This window comes from Miniopterus natalensis, chromosome 3 (genome assembly GCF_054644295.1).
Source record: "Miniopterus natalensis isolate mMinNat1 chromosome 3, mMinNat1.hap1, whole genome shotgun sequence".
NCBI lineage: Eukaryota > Metazoa > Chordata > Mammalia > Chiroptera > Miniopteridae > Miniopterus > Miniopterus natalensis.
Window position 1 is genome coordinate 76,573,927 of NC_142083.1, and position 13,840 is coordinate 76,587,766.

Here is a 13,840-nt window from a genome sequence, read left to right on the forward strand (position 1 = left end):
TATATCTTTATTGATTTCAGAGAGAGGAAAGGAGAGGGAGAGAGAGAGACAGAATCATTAATGATGAAGAATCATTGATCGAGCCCACAACCGGGCAGTGCCCTGACTGGGAATCGAACCCCGATTGCCTGGATCCCAGGTCGACACTCAACCGCTGAGCCACGCCCGCCCGGGCTGCTCATCATTTTTAATGGCTGTAAAATATTCTGTTCATTCAACAAATGTAAGTCAAGGGCCTGCTTTGTTGACATAGTCCTAACCCCTAGCCTCTGGAGCTCTCATTCTGAGCAAAACTGGTTGAGATCCCAGCCCTCAGGGGCTGCCAGTCTGGGCAGGGAGACTGAATGTCATGATATCCAGTAATGGGGGCCTGCCCAGGTCTGGGAGGTAGGGATGTGTGAGCTGGGGTCTAGAAGGCAATGGTTCACTAGATGAAGAGGGGAGGGTGTTCCAGGCAGAGGGACAGCATGTGCAAAGGCTCAGTGGCAGGAGGGAGCATGATAAGTAAAAGGAAGGGAAAAAAAGTAAGTGAGGCTGAAACATAACCAGTGAGAAGCTTGCTGGTGAGATGGTGGACCGGGTGGGGGCAGCTTGGCGTTATGCGGGGAGTTTTACTAACATCCTAATAGCAGTGGGAAGCCACTGGAGGGTTGTAAATCAAGAGGAATATAATAGGAGGAATTGAAAAACTTTTCTTAACCCATTCTCTGCAGTTGAAAGTTGTGATTGTTTTTTACTTTTCACTTTGATAAATGATGCTGTGATGAACATCTTTGGGCACAAATCCTCACTCTGATTATACTGCAGCCATTAAGGTAAGATGCTATCCATCTTGTCTGATTGGAACAGAAGTTTGGGAAATCTGGCCTCTGGGTTGGGTCAAGGAAAGTTTTGAGCCAAAGGCCTGGGCAGTTGGCAGAACCATGCCCCTGGCAGATCCAAACACCCAGCATGACAGGGTAAGGAAGTTGTACAGTGTGTCCCATGGGCAGGTCTGCCCAGTACATCCTTGTTTAAAGGTCCAGACTCCCCCTCCAAGTGGCAAACCTTCCTTTACTCATGGAAGGCCCTCCTGAATGATGAGAAGAAGCTAGGAGAGAAAACAGGGCGGGAAGGATGTTCCAGGGGAAGAGAAGAAGTGATGCAAAGGCTGTGAGGCAGGAATGAGTTATGTTTGATGGGAAGGAAGGCAAGTGTGGGTAGAGAGGAGTGTGAATGAGGTTGGGGAGGGTGGCAGAGGCAGATTATGAAGAGCAGGGGGTTTGGGTTTAAGTGTGATGGGAGCTGTTGGAGGATATTAGCCGAGGAATGACTGGATGTACACATCCCTAAGTCTGCCATGTGAAGAACGGGCTTCAGGGGTTAGGAGCAGGGGTTGGAGAGACCAGTGACATGTGGTCACCCAGGCGAGGATGTCAGCACTCACTGCCAGGGCTCTGAGATGTTGAGGGGTTGACCACCACTACCTGAGTGGGCCATCAGGGAAGACTTCCTGAAGGAAGCCTAAAAGAGCCTAGCCTTGAGAATGGGGGAATATAAGTGTTGTAGAGGAGGAAGACTTTCAGGCAGTGGAGAAGAGCATGGGCAAAGGCATCAAATGGGCTGAGCTTGGTCCAGTGGGGGCTAGGGATGACGGTGGCAGTTGTGTAGCCACTCTATGGAGAAAGGCACCAGCTAGGCCTGACCCTGACCCTCTTCTCTAGTGGAGAGAGTCCCACAGCACCTTTGGCGTTCTTTCCTCATTGCTCCCTCGCTGATCAAGAGGGGCCTGAATCTGGCTCTGATCCGAATCTAATGTGCTCTGCCCCTGGAAGAGTTACCTAACCTCTCTGAGCCACTAATGGGATAATAGCGTCTCTCTGATGTGATCAAGTCAGTTAAGGAATGTGAAGTGCCTGTAGGTACAAAACTCATTAAAGAGTAATTTCTTTTCCTTCCATCCATCTATAATCTCATTATAGAAAAAAACGTGAAAGTGATAAAAGAAGATAAGCCCTCCACTGAACCTAATCACAGCCACTGCTGTGATTTATTTCCTTCTGATCTTTTTTCCTACCGCAGATATTGTTTTAAGTAGTTGAGTCATGGATTGTACCCATATTTGCATCATTTGTTTCCACCTTTGACTGTGCTTGCAGTCTTTGCCATCCTTCATAGCCAGGGAATGGGGATGGAGCACACAGTGTGGCATGCTGGTTGCTTCCTAGTCACACTGCACAGTGGTCTGGGAGCCCCTGAGGGTGGTCTGACTTGATCTGGGCCCTCCTACCTTAAAGGGCTGTTCCAGAGCAAGGAGGTGCCACTCCATGAATGTCTGATTAATTACAGAGCCATGACCCCATGCTCCACGTGGGCATGAAAGGCTGCAGCAGGGCTTGGTGGTGCCCTCCCTCCTCTGGCACCAGCTGTCTTTGCAGACACCCAGGCTAGGGGAGGGGGAGTGGAGAGCTGGGAGAGTTGGCAGAGGCAGAGAAACCCTGTGAGAGGGGAAGGGAGATTTCTGCCACCCAGAGCTACTTTTGTCCCTGCTCCAGGTCTTATAACAAGAGTCTCTGGAGAGGAGGGGCGGGTGGAAGCAGCAGCGTAGGACTGTGCCTGCACCCCCCACCCCCCATGTTGGCCCCTCAGACTCCCTCCCCCATCCCTTGGAACTGGCCATCTACTCTCCAAGGTGCTGGAGGTGCTGCCCTCATCAGAGGCTGCGACCCTGTGTGAGGGGCACCAGGGCACTGAGAGATGGATCTGGCAGAGACTAGAGCCTGGCTGGGGTTGGGGGACAGTTAAAAGTTGGAATCTGTTCTGGGAATCGGCAGTGGCTGCCTCCCAAAACATGAGCTCAGCTTCCTGGCAGAGGGTCTGGCCAAGGGCTGGGCCTGGACTGATGCCCCCGCCCCCTGCCCCATGGAGATGGAAGGGCCTGTGTCAGTCCCCAGAGCTGTGACACACAGGGAGCGGCAAAGCCAAGGGGACCGTTGGATGGAGTCTGTCATACTATGTGGTGATCCAGTGGTCAAAGCAGGTGTGCAGAGGGCGATCTGGGACCCACCTGTAGACAAAGGCCTGGGTGGGGCATGGAAGTCAGGGACATCCCAGCTGGACAGGATGGAGCACCTGGAAGCAGCTTCAGATTGGGAGGTCAGGGAGGGTCTTTCTCAGGAGGTGACATTGGTGCAAAGATCTGAGTGACAGAAGCCAACCCAGATGACTAGGGAAAGAACATCAAGGCAGAGGGAATAGTGATGCAAAGGCCCTGAGGTTTGAGATGTCTGAGAACCAGAGAGCGGCTTGAGTGGACAAGGGGAGTGTCACTAATGGGCTAGGGCAGGAGTCAGGGCCCCAGATGGAAGTTGGGTAGCTGTGACTGGCGCGCCTGGGGGTTTGGAATCTAGCCTGTGCCTGAAGGAGGAGGAAGTTCAGGCTTCCAAGCTGGTGGCCCGAGACTGCTGCTGGTGTATGGCCCTCCGTTTGGGTCAGGAGGAGCCTGCAGTAGTCAGGCAGGTTTGGACACTGCCCCGCAGTTGTGGAAAAGAAGAAGCTGCAGCACACTGTGAGCAGGGGCCCTTAGCACTTCCATGGGGTTCACTTCTGAGCCTGAGGTCAGGGCAGACCACAGACCACTGTCGAGTTCTCTCTGCCCTTGCTCCTCCGAAGGAGCAGGTAGGTCCCTGAAGGACCTTTCCCATCCCTTGTAGTGTGCTGTCCTGTAGTGTAGATGTCCTGTCCAGGAGGGATGACATTTGACCCTTGTTATGTCACAAGCAGGCTCTGCAGCAGGCATCTTATCACATTTTTTTCTCATTAACAGACCAGTGAGATAACTGCTCTTTTTTCCATTTTAAAGATGAGAAAACTGAGGCTTTGAGCTCTCAGCTGAGTTGCTGAGAGTTGCAGGGCCAGAGAGTGGTGGAGTGGGAGTTGAGACTCAGGCTAGGCTGGGTCTAAAGCTGTCTCACTACACCAGCACCTGCTGTCCCACCCCGGGGGTGGGGTGACTGGGGCCCCAAGTTCAGTTCCAGCTTCACACACTCAGCTCATGCCCCGCTCAGGTGGGCAGGGTGGGAGGAGTGGGCTGTATTCATTAAGTTGGTCACAGCTGCCCTCCAGGTTACCTTCAGCCTTTCCTCGTGCTGCAGACCCAGGACACAGGAGGTCAAGGAAGAGTACATGGGACTCCCCCTCAGACAGTGAACAGGCCACTCAGGTTGGGGTTCACCCCTATATCTTGATCCCTCCCAAAGGGCCCACACAGGGCTGGCCCCAGAGCTTTAGTTCTGGATTACTAAGTTGGGCGCAGATGCCCCTGCATTCTCTCGGTGCTCCAGACGTGGCAGCCAGCCTGCCCTGCTCCATGTGGGACCCCCAGAGCTGGTCTCTAGTCTCAGACACTGACCCCACCCCACTCCATCCCCAGAGGGTTGTCTTTCACCTTGGTAGCCATGCTCCCTAGGAGGGTGGGAGGCATCATCCACATTCTAAGTGACTTGTCCCAGATGCTGTGCAAACCTGGGCAGAACTAGGACTACTTCCAGCCCTTGCTCCTGCAGAGCAGCACAGCCCCCAGGCAGCACTCACTCCCTTCAAGGTCAACCTCTCTGGCTCTCCCTAACCACATCCTAAACTTTTTAATGGCATCAGGATGGGGAAAGCCAAGCTGAGCTTTTTTGTGGCTGGGCTGTGTGGAGGAGGGGCAGCGAAGCCTCCTAATGCTCCTGACGTCGCTGGTATTGATCCAGGGGGTGGGGGCCCAGCTGCCAGCACTGCCTGCTGTGTGTGGCCACAGCAGGGCTTCTCCATGGGGAGCTGGCTCTGCTCTTTCCAGGGTAAGCCACCCACTTCTTTCTTCCCTGGGTCCCCGGTTGAATCTGCTGGGAGGGGCTTTATTCTCTTGATTTGGAGTAGGGGGGATGGAAGGGGACTCCTGAGTTCCCTTCGGCTCAGGAAGTGATGAGCAATCCCTGGGACTTAGGCCCGCTCCACAGTGGCTGATAGCCGGTCCCTTCTCCAGGGCTGGCTGGCTGGAGGCAGCGTGGCAGGGGGATACAGGGCCTGTGGTGGCCAGAAGGGATGGACCCTGCTTGGTCAGGGTGGTCTGGGAGGGATGGGCTCAGCTCTCCTTGGAGGCCATATCGGTGGTTGCCATCAGGACTGAACTCGGGGTGAACTGGGCTGGGGGCTCCTGGTGGGAAAGCCGGCTCCCTTGAGGAAGACCACAGAGACCTCATCCCTTCCTTCATGAGCACCTGCTGTGCGGGAGGGGGTCCTTAGAGCAGAAAGCAGCTTCAGGATTTGCCAGCATTTATGTTTGTTGCTTTGGGGCCACCAGGGAGGGGAGTTCAATGTCATGGCCAGCCTGCATTTCAGTCTGGTCCTGGGGCTCCAAGGATGGAGAGGGGAGTTGGTATGGGCCCCACCTCCCAGGGCTTGTGTTCCTGGTGGGGTGCAGATGCGTACCCCTGCATCCTGGGAGGCAGGCTATGCAAACCAAGGAAGAATGGAGCCCTGGGGGGTGGCTGTCGATGAGGGCTATTAGAGCTGGTCTGATGGGCAGGCACAGACAGGAAAATGCTGTACTTTAAGGCCAGGGTGACCATGTTCTGCCGGGGCAGCCCTAGTTTATGCCTGTGGTCTTGGCATGATGCTATATTAATAACACCTCCTTTTTCTCCAAGGTGTCTGGTTTTGGCTGATGAATCGTGTGGTTATCTTATTTATAGCCCCTCTTAAGCAGTCACAGTGCACATTAAAGGCTCTGAAAAGTCTTGCAGCAACAGAACCTTAACTTTGTTTAAGCCACTGGTTCTAAAGTTAGTTTGAATTTGGAGATTAAATTTTTTTCTTCACTAGACCTGTTAACACCCTGTGGAACTATGTTCTGTGGAACATTTAGTGAATTGACCAGCTCCTCAAGGGACCAGGTTCAAGCATAGGTATGCTCTGGTCCCTCTGGCCTTTCAGGGGGAACATGGTAGGAAAGCCGGCTTCCTTGAGGAAGCAGACTGCACAGCCTATCTGTCACTGTGGGTCCCTGCAAAGCCTCACTTGTGTGTTTTCAAATTGGTTCCTTTTTATCCTGTTCCCTGTGTTCCCACTTCCCTAGCTCCAGGCCTTCATGCCTCAGTGCTGTGTTGGAACACTCTTAAACCTTTCTTTCTCATCAAGCATCACATCAGAAACACTTTCCCTTACGAGAATTATTTTTAAAGGTTGCTTGATAATCTGAAAGACTTGACTATAATTTACATCACTGCTCTCCTGTTTTGGGGCACTTAGATTCAGGTTTTGTTTTTTGTTGTTTTGTGAATGACAAGACAGTGAGTCAGTTTCTTCTTTCTAAATTATTTCATTGGGAAAAAGGCCGAAGATTACATTCCTTATTTTTTATTTTTGAAAATGTTGTATTTCATTTTTAGTGTATTTTATTTTAAAAATAGCATTAAAAAAGTAAAAAGTTAACATAAAAAGTGATCTGTATCTAAAGATTTCAAATGGATGGGGTGGGGGGATGATGACATGATTAGATTTGCCTTGCAGAGGGCTGTCTAAGGCTCTGGAGAAGGGCCTGGAGCGAAGATGGTTGACTAGAGGCTGGGAGACCATTTTGGAGGTTGTTGAGCTGGGCAAGGTGTGAAATCTCAAGGACCTGAGATGGAGGTGTGGATTTAAGAGCTATTCCTTCTGTGAAATTGCTGGATCTTGATGAATAACTGGATTGATGGGGTGGGAGGGGAAGGAGTAATGAAGGTCTGTGGCCTGAGTAGATGAATGGGTAGGGGGGCACTCCCGAGATGGGGAGGACAGAGGAAGAGCTCTTAGAGGGAGGGAGTCTTTTGGTTCAGAATATCGAGTGTGAGATTCTGGGGGACATCCTGGGGGAGGCAGCTGCTGGATGGGCATGGCTGGTATCCAGGGAAGGTATCTTGGCTGGAGAACGCAATTGGGGCCCAACTTCATTCTAATCTTCCTGTGCCATTTAGATCTTTAACAAGGAGAATTTATTAGTGTCTTTAAAAAAGCAGAAGTATGTCAGCCTACAGGCAGTAGCTAAAGCTTCAGGAGAGAGTAGGATTATGTGGGAAGCATAGTGTAGGTCAGGGTTCCCCGGGTACTAACCAGAGAAGGATGTTTCTTCTGCCTCTCACCCCTTCCCCACCAGCTCTCTGAGTGGAGACAAGTCAGGGACTTGGTGCTTCTCTGTCTCCTCTTCCTGTGTCTCATTCATGGGATAGAGAGAGAACGTAGATGGGGCCTGGATGGATCGCCCATCCAGGGTGTGGGCTGAGCGGGGACCGGTGGTGTGGTAGCGCCAACCCATGCCAGCTCCTGAAATTTCAGGAATTTTGCCAGCCAGATGTTAAACATGGCCATTATTTTAAAAATCAGATTGTGTGGATTTACAATTAAATAAATTCTGTTAAAAACATAGGGCCCTGGACAATGTGACTCACTGGTTGGAGTGTCAGCCTGCACACCAAAGGGTCAAGCGTTCAATTCCTGGTCAAGGGTATTGTCCTTGAGTTGCAGCTTCAGTCCCCAGCCCCTATCAGGGCACATGCAGGAGGCAACCAATCATTGTGTCTCTCTTACATCAATGTTTCTCTCTCTTTCTCCCTCCCTCCCTCCCTTTCACTCTCTCTAAAAATCAATGGAAAAAATATCCTTAGGTGAGGATTAACAAAAAAACAACCACCACAAAACACACATAGGTAATAGTCAAAACTCATGACTTCTAGTGGTACTTCTATTAGTGTTTATACACTAATAATTCTATATTTTACTACTATTTACTAGTAGTAAGATTTACAATATCTGCATTTTTGAGGTTATTTATTCTGTGGTGGAAATACTATATAATCTCTTCCAACTCCATGTTCTGTGATATCATGCTAGTAGTTTGAAATTGGCTATGGTGGGAGAACTTACACCATGGAAATTGGCAAATGCTACAAATCGGACTTGCTTATTTATTTTCTCCCAGAGAGCTAGTTGTTAAGCCTTTACCACCACACCACTGGCTGGAACACAGGTGGAAAAAGGAATGAACAGAGACTGCCCCATTGGGAAGAACCATCAGGGTGGACGGGTGGAGGAGGCAGAGAGGCCCCCAGTCCTGTCATAGGAACAGGGAACTTTCAGAGCATGGTGGATAGCTGGGACAGGAACCACAGGGCCAGGAAGGGCCCACTGCCCTGTAGGGAACAGGTAGTGTCATCCTCCCATGAGCAGTATCCGGAGTGGGCACAGATCAGGAGCTGAGGGTCAGAGAGGGCCTAGGAAGCAGAGTCTTCTCAGTGGATAGAGCCACTTCCTTCTAGATGCTTCTGGATCGAAAAATACCCACCTTGCGAAGTGCAGAAGACCAAGTACTGTAATATCTAAATATGGCCTCACTTGAGTTTTTAACTATGCAGTATATATGAATGTATATGCACAAGATAAAGCCTAGAAAAACATATGCCAAGACTTTAACTGTGTTATGTTTGTATGATGGAATTATAGGTACTTTCATTTTTTTTAAAAATCAGTAACCTATGTTTTCTAATTTTTCTGCAGTGGACGTATGAATGATCTTTGTAATAAACATTTAAATAGAGAGAGGAAAGCTTGTTTGCTGGGAAGGAGAGTAGGTGACGGCAGGAGGGGAAAGCTCCTGTTTTGCGGGCTGAGCGTGTCGATGCCACACATGGGCTCTGGCCTCTGTTGGAGAGCCAGTTGGGGGAGAGGGGAAAGATGGGGAGGTGGGTCCCAGGAAGACCAGGCCACCAGCTGCTGCCACTCTACACCATGTCCATTAGCCCTTTTCATCAAAGTTCTACTTTGAACTTGAAACCAGCAATAAATTTCCTCATGCCTGTGTCTGGGGAAGGATCAGCTGCTCCTGTGAGGTTTAGGTCTGTCACTGCCGTTGGGGGTGTGCTGAGCCACTGCTAGCCTGTGCAGGAACTTGGAGGGAGCAGAGCCCAGATCCTGGCTTCAGAGCTGTGAGAGTATGGTCAGGTCTGATAGCCTGAGTACTCACAATAGCTCCTCCAGAAGAAGTGGGACCCATAGACTATCAGTGCTGGCCAGGACCTTGGCTATTTCTGACCCAGTTCTTTGTTGTCCCATAGGGAAACAGGCCCAGATATGAGAAGGGGCTTGGCCAGGCCTAGCCAATGTGTTATAATGGCTCCCTGGAGGGAAGGGGGCTCTGTAAGCTTTTGTTGATGTTGTTTTAATTATATATTTTTTAAAATTTTATTTATTTATTTTAGGTGTTTTGTTTTTAAAAATTTATTGGGGTGACATTGGTTCACAAAAGTTTCAAGTGTAAAACTCAACAAAACATCATCTGCACACTGCACTGTGCGCCCGCTGCCCCGGGCAAAGTCTCTTTTCGTTCCCTTTTCTTCCTGTTTGCCCACCTCCATCTACCGCTCAGCCCCCTTTTCCCTCTGGCTGTCACCACACTGTTGTCTGTGTCTTAGGTTACTGGTTTTAATTTTGTGTTTTGTTTTTTTTTTTTGCTTAAGCCCTTCACCTTCTTTTATCCAGCCCCCAAGCTCCCTCCCCTCTGACAGCTGTCAGTCTGTTCCATGTATCCATGCCTCTGTTTCTATTTTGTTCGTCAGTTTATTTTGTTCATTAGATTCCACATGTAAGTGAGATCATATGGTATTTGTCTTTCTCTGGCTGGCTTATTTTACTTAGCATAATAATCTCCAGGTCCTCCCATGCTGTTGCAAAAGGCAAGATTTCCTTCTTTTTGGCTCTATAAGGGTTTTCCATGCCTTCCCAAGCTCAGGCTGCTGAAAGCTCCTTAGTGTGAGAGGGGGATTTGACGAGGGTTTGCCCTGGCGAGACAGGCAGCCAGGGGCACCAAAGAGGAAAAATGGAGCAAAATACTGGAGCGCGTTTGCCAAAAGCTTGTGACCTGGATTTTAGCAGCTGTTGAAACAACTGGTCCCTGGGCCTGTGACCCCTGGAAGGGGTGGAGTGGGGAAGAAAGATTACCTGAGGGTCTGCCTGGGCTGGGACAGCTGAGGAGAACAGCTGAGGAGGAGCTTTTTGCCAAGAATAGCCCAGAATAGCTTGGTCCCCCTCGACCTGGGACTCTCCTCTGTAAGCAAAAGGAAAGGTGGGGAAAGGCTCTTACCTGGGTCACACCATTCTGTTCAGCTAGCAGACATCACTCAGCCCCTCGACACAGGGAAGTGTTCTAGAAATGGATATGGGAACGGCACTGGCACCTGGTAGGCACCTGTCGTGTATGTGTGCCTTATTGGGGAGTCATCAATAGGGAGGGCTCTGAGCCCGACCAGCTGGGCCTGACTCCTGCCTAGGTAACTAGGCAAGTTTCATAACCTCTGTTTCCTAATCTGCAAGATAAGAATGTAATATGTAAAAAGTACCCAGTCCATTGGAGGCGTGCAGTAGGCACTTCATGAATGGTAGCTGCTGTTTTATTTTATTTTGGTTAATCCTCACCTAGGGATATTTTTCCATTGATTTCATATAGGGAAGGAGGGAGGGAAAAAGAGAGAGAGAAAAACATGGATGTGAGAGCAACACATCGATTGGTTGCCCCCATACACGCCCTGACTGGGGCCAGGGATCAAACCTGCAACCCTTCTGTGCACAGGCTGACACCCTGACTACTGGGCCACACCAGCCAGGGTAGGAGCTGCTGTTTAAATAATGACAATATTGACATCTCATTGTTGATGGGTTCCACAGGCTTCTTGGGCAGTGTTGTGAGGGGGCTGGGGGCTTCCTTCCCATCTGGCTGCTTTTCAGAGCAGCTTTGTCTAAGGAAGGTGCCTGCCTGACCCAGTGAGGTGGAAAGCCACTGTGGGGGAGTGGGTGGGGTTCCCAGGTCCCAGTAGAAGCTCCTTGTGATACAGGATTGTCCTAGATCAGGATTGAGGACTCCCAGGAGATTGGCCCAGGAGCAGGGAACCAGCTGGATGGGGTCTGTGTTAGCTGACTTACACTTGGTGTTTTATGTCAGTTTCAGAGGTCTCAGACAGCCGCCTCATTTTACTCAGGGGTAGAGCCACTTGCCCAAGATGACCAGAACCTGCCTGGAGGCCCTTCTTCTGCCTCCTGGGCCTTTTATGGTTTTCAATTATTTTCTAGCCTTTTAGTTTTTATATAAGCCATTCTCATGAAAATAACAATAGTCAGCACTCATGGGTCCATGTATGGGCCAAGCAGGCACTGTCCGTATCATCCCACATGGCCCAGGAGAGAGGTGCAGGTAAGGGACACAGATGGGGCCGGGGGAAGCTGGGTTTGAGAGCAGGTCTGCGGGTCTCCAGGCTCTGCTCCCTCAGCCACTGGGACCTCATGGAATCTAAGTGGTGGAAGAGAGCCTTGGGGCCCCCAACCAGCGTCCCACTCAGGGTTCTCATATAAACAAGAAATGGAAGGAGACATCCTTACATAGGAAGAAGTAATAGATGAGATTATTTCCTGGTTGCAGGGAACTGTAGGGTTTAGCCAGATTCTGGAAAATAGGTCCATGCAGAGGAGTCCAAGATTTGGGGTGGTTGTAGTTTGGGGCTGGGCATTGTGGGCACTTCATATACATTTGTTAGATGATTGAAAGTGCTCTGCACCAAGAGCCAGAGGCCTTTGGCCAGAGCTTGGCTCTGCTGCCTACTGCTTGGGAACTTAGATAAAGCACCGTTATCTCTGAGCCCCAGTTTCCTCATCTTTAAAACTGGGACAACAAAATCACTTCACAGGGTTAACTGTGAGGGTCAGATGAACTGCTGTATGTCAGCCTCTTAGCACAGAGCACTAATTAATGGGTGCAATAATAGAGGTTGTTAATCAAATTCAGCAGCAAAGGTCGTCGATCTCCCAGGAGCCCAGCTCACAGGTGAGAGGTAGCCCCTTCCCCCCTGGTCAGGACCCCCATCCTGGCTGCCCGGGTCCTGGGTGGCCATGTGCTTTCCCACCACCGCTGCCAGTGCCCAGAGGGAGAACCTGCCTGTTTGTCCTCATGTGTTGGGCCTGCCTTGGAATCGTGTGGCTTCCTCGTGCCCCGGAAGCTCTGTCCTTAAGGGTTGGCTTCCAGCCCTGAGAGCATCCAGCCAGGCCTGGGGACCAGGGTTCGTTGGCCTTGGATGAAAGGAGGACTCGGGTGGAGCCGCTGCCCTGTGCCCCCTCCACTGGCTGCCCATGGAAAAAACCAGAAACATAGGCATCTCTGATGGGGGCGTGGCAGCGTCTGCTTGCCCCTGTCCCCATCTGTGTTTCATAAGCCCGTCAGCCTCTGGAGGAGAGGAGACCTCCTCCACGTGATGCTTGCCCTGGCAGGAAGGAGGGACGGCCTCCAGACTTTGAGGCACAAACAGGCAGACTTTCTGAGTTCCCACATGCCGAGGAGCCTGGGGCCCAAGAGCCAGATACACATACAGCATGGTGGGGTTGAGCCCTACTTTGTCATTTCCTGAGTGACCTTGAGAAAGTTGCTTCCCTTCCCTTTCTCTTCGGTGTCTTGGAGCGCATTGGAGCCCAGGCTGGGAGGTAGTCCCCCCTCCGAGAGTTTGAGTTCCATTTCTGCTCTGTGGTCTCGGGCAAGGCCCTTGCCTCTCTCAGCCTCACGGTCATTCTTCCTATAAGGAGGGGCTGGATCAGGGGACCCAGCTCAGGCCAGAGAGCCCCAATGAGGTGACATACTTACTTCCTCCTCCTGCCCTTCTCCCTCCCACTTTTCCTGGTCTGTGCAGCCCGGGAGCTTCAGGCTTGGGAAGGAGGAGGCAAGAGAAGGGAGGCTTAGGGCTGGAGTAAGAGAGTTTTCCTGGCTCTTTCTTTGCCCCAAGATGCCTGTGGCTGTGGCCAGCTGTCCACAGATAGGTTGACAGCCTTTTCATGGGACCCAAGGCCCACAAGGAATGAGACCTGATCAAGGCCACACTGCCAACCACACCTGCCTCAGTTTCCCCATCAGGTAACCAGCACTGATACCTTCCAGCGCTCACTCAGACCTAACTGCTGCCTGTCTTCTCACCCCACAGGCTCTCCCCTGCATAAGCAGGCCTCGGGCCCCTCTTCTGTGGCCCCACCCGCTGCCCCTGAGAAGCCTGGTCCAAAGGCCACCGAGGTGGGCGATGACTTCGTGGGGGACTTCGAGGTCGGCGAGCGGGTATGGGTGAACGGCGTGAAGCCGGGCGTGGTGCAGTACCTGGGCGAGACGCAGTTCGCACCCGGCCAGTGGGCCGGCGTGGTGCTGGATGAGCCTGTGGGCAAGAACGATGGCGCTGTGGGTGGCGTGCGCTACTTCGAGTGCCCGGCCCTGCAGGGCATCTTCACGCGGCCCTCCAAGCTAACGCGGCAGCCTACGGCCGAGGGCTCAGGCAGCGACACCCACTCGGTAGAGTCACTGACTGCCCAGAACCTGTCACTGCATTCTGGCACAGCTACACCCCCGCTGACCAGCCGCGTTATCCCGCTCCGGGAGAGCGTCCTCAACAGCTCCGTCAAGACAGGCAACGAGTCAGGCTCCAACCTCTCGGACAGTGGATCCGTGAAGCGGGGTGACAAGGACCTGCGCCTGGGAGACCGCGTGTTGGTGAGTCCCTTCCCCCCACTGCTACACCCCACATGGGCAAGCTGAACCGAGAGGACTGGTAAGGAGGGGACTCAAGAGGCTTGGGTGGGATCCTGGCTGGATCACCCACTCCTTGTTAGAACCACACAGAGGGACCAGGGAAACAGGTGAAGTGGGATCTTCAGACTGTCGCTGTGTGACCCTGGGCAGGTGTCTTAACCTTTCTGGGCCTCAGTCTTCCCATCTATAAGATGGGAATTTTAATAGTACCTCTGTCATAAGTTGAAATGCATTAATACATGT

General features: G+C 51.6%; 1 protein-coding gene across 2 annotated transcripts in view; it reads left to right on the plus strand.

The window, feature by feature from the left end:
* Nucleotides 1-13,840, plus strand: part of CLIP2 (CAP-Gly domain containing linker protein 2) — a 69,026-nt gene that overhangs the window by 19,610 nt on the left and 35,576 nt on the right. For both annotated transcript variants that reach the window (XM_016199034.2, XM_087815602.1), the window contains exon 3: nt 13,005-13,558. In XM_016199034.2, the coding sequence (XP_016054520.2) occupies nt 13,005-13,558 (554 nt within the window). The remainder of the gene's footprint in view (nt 1-13,004; nt 13,559-13,840) is intronic.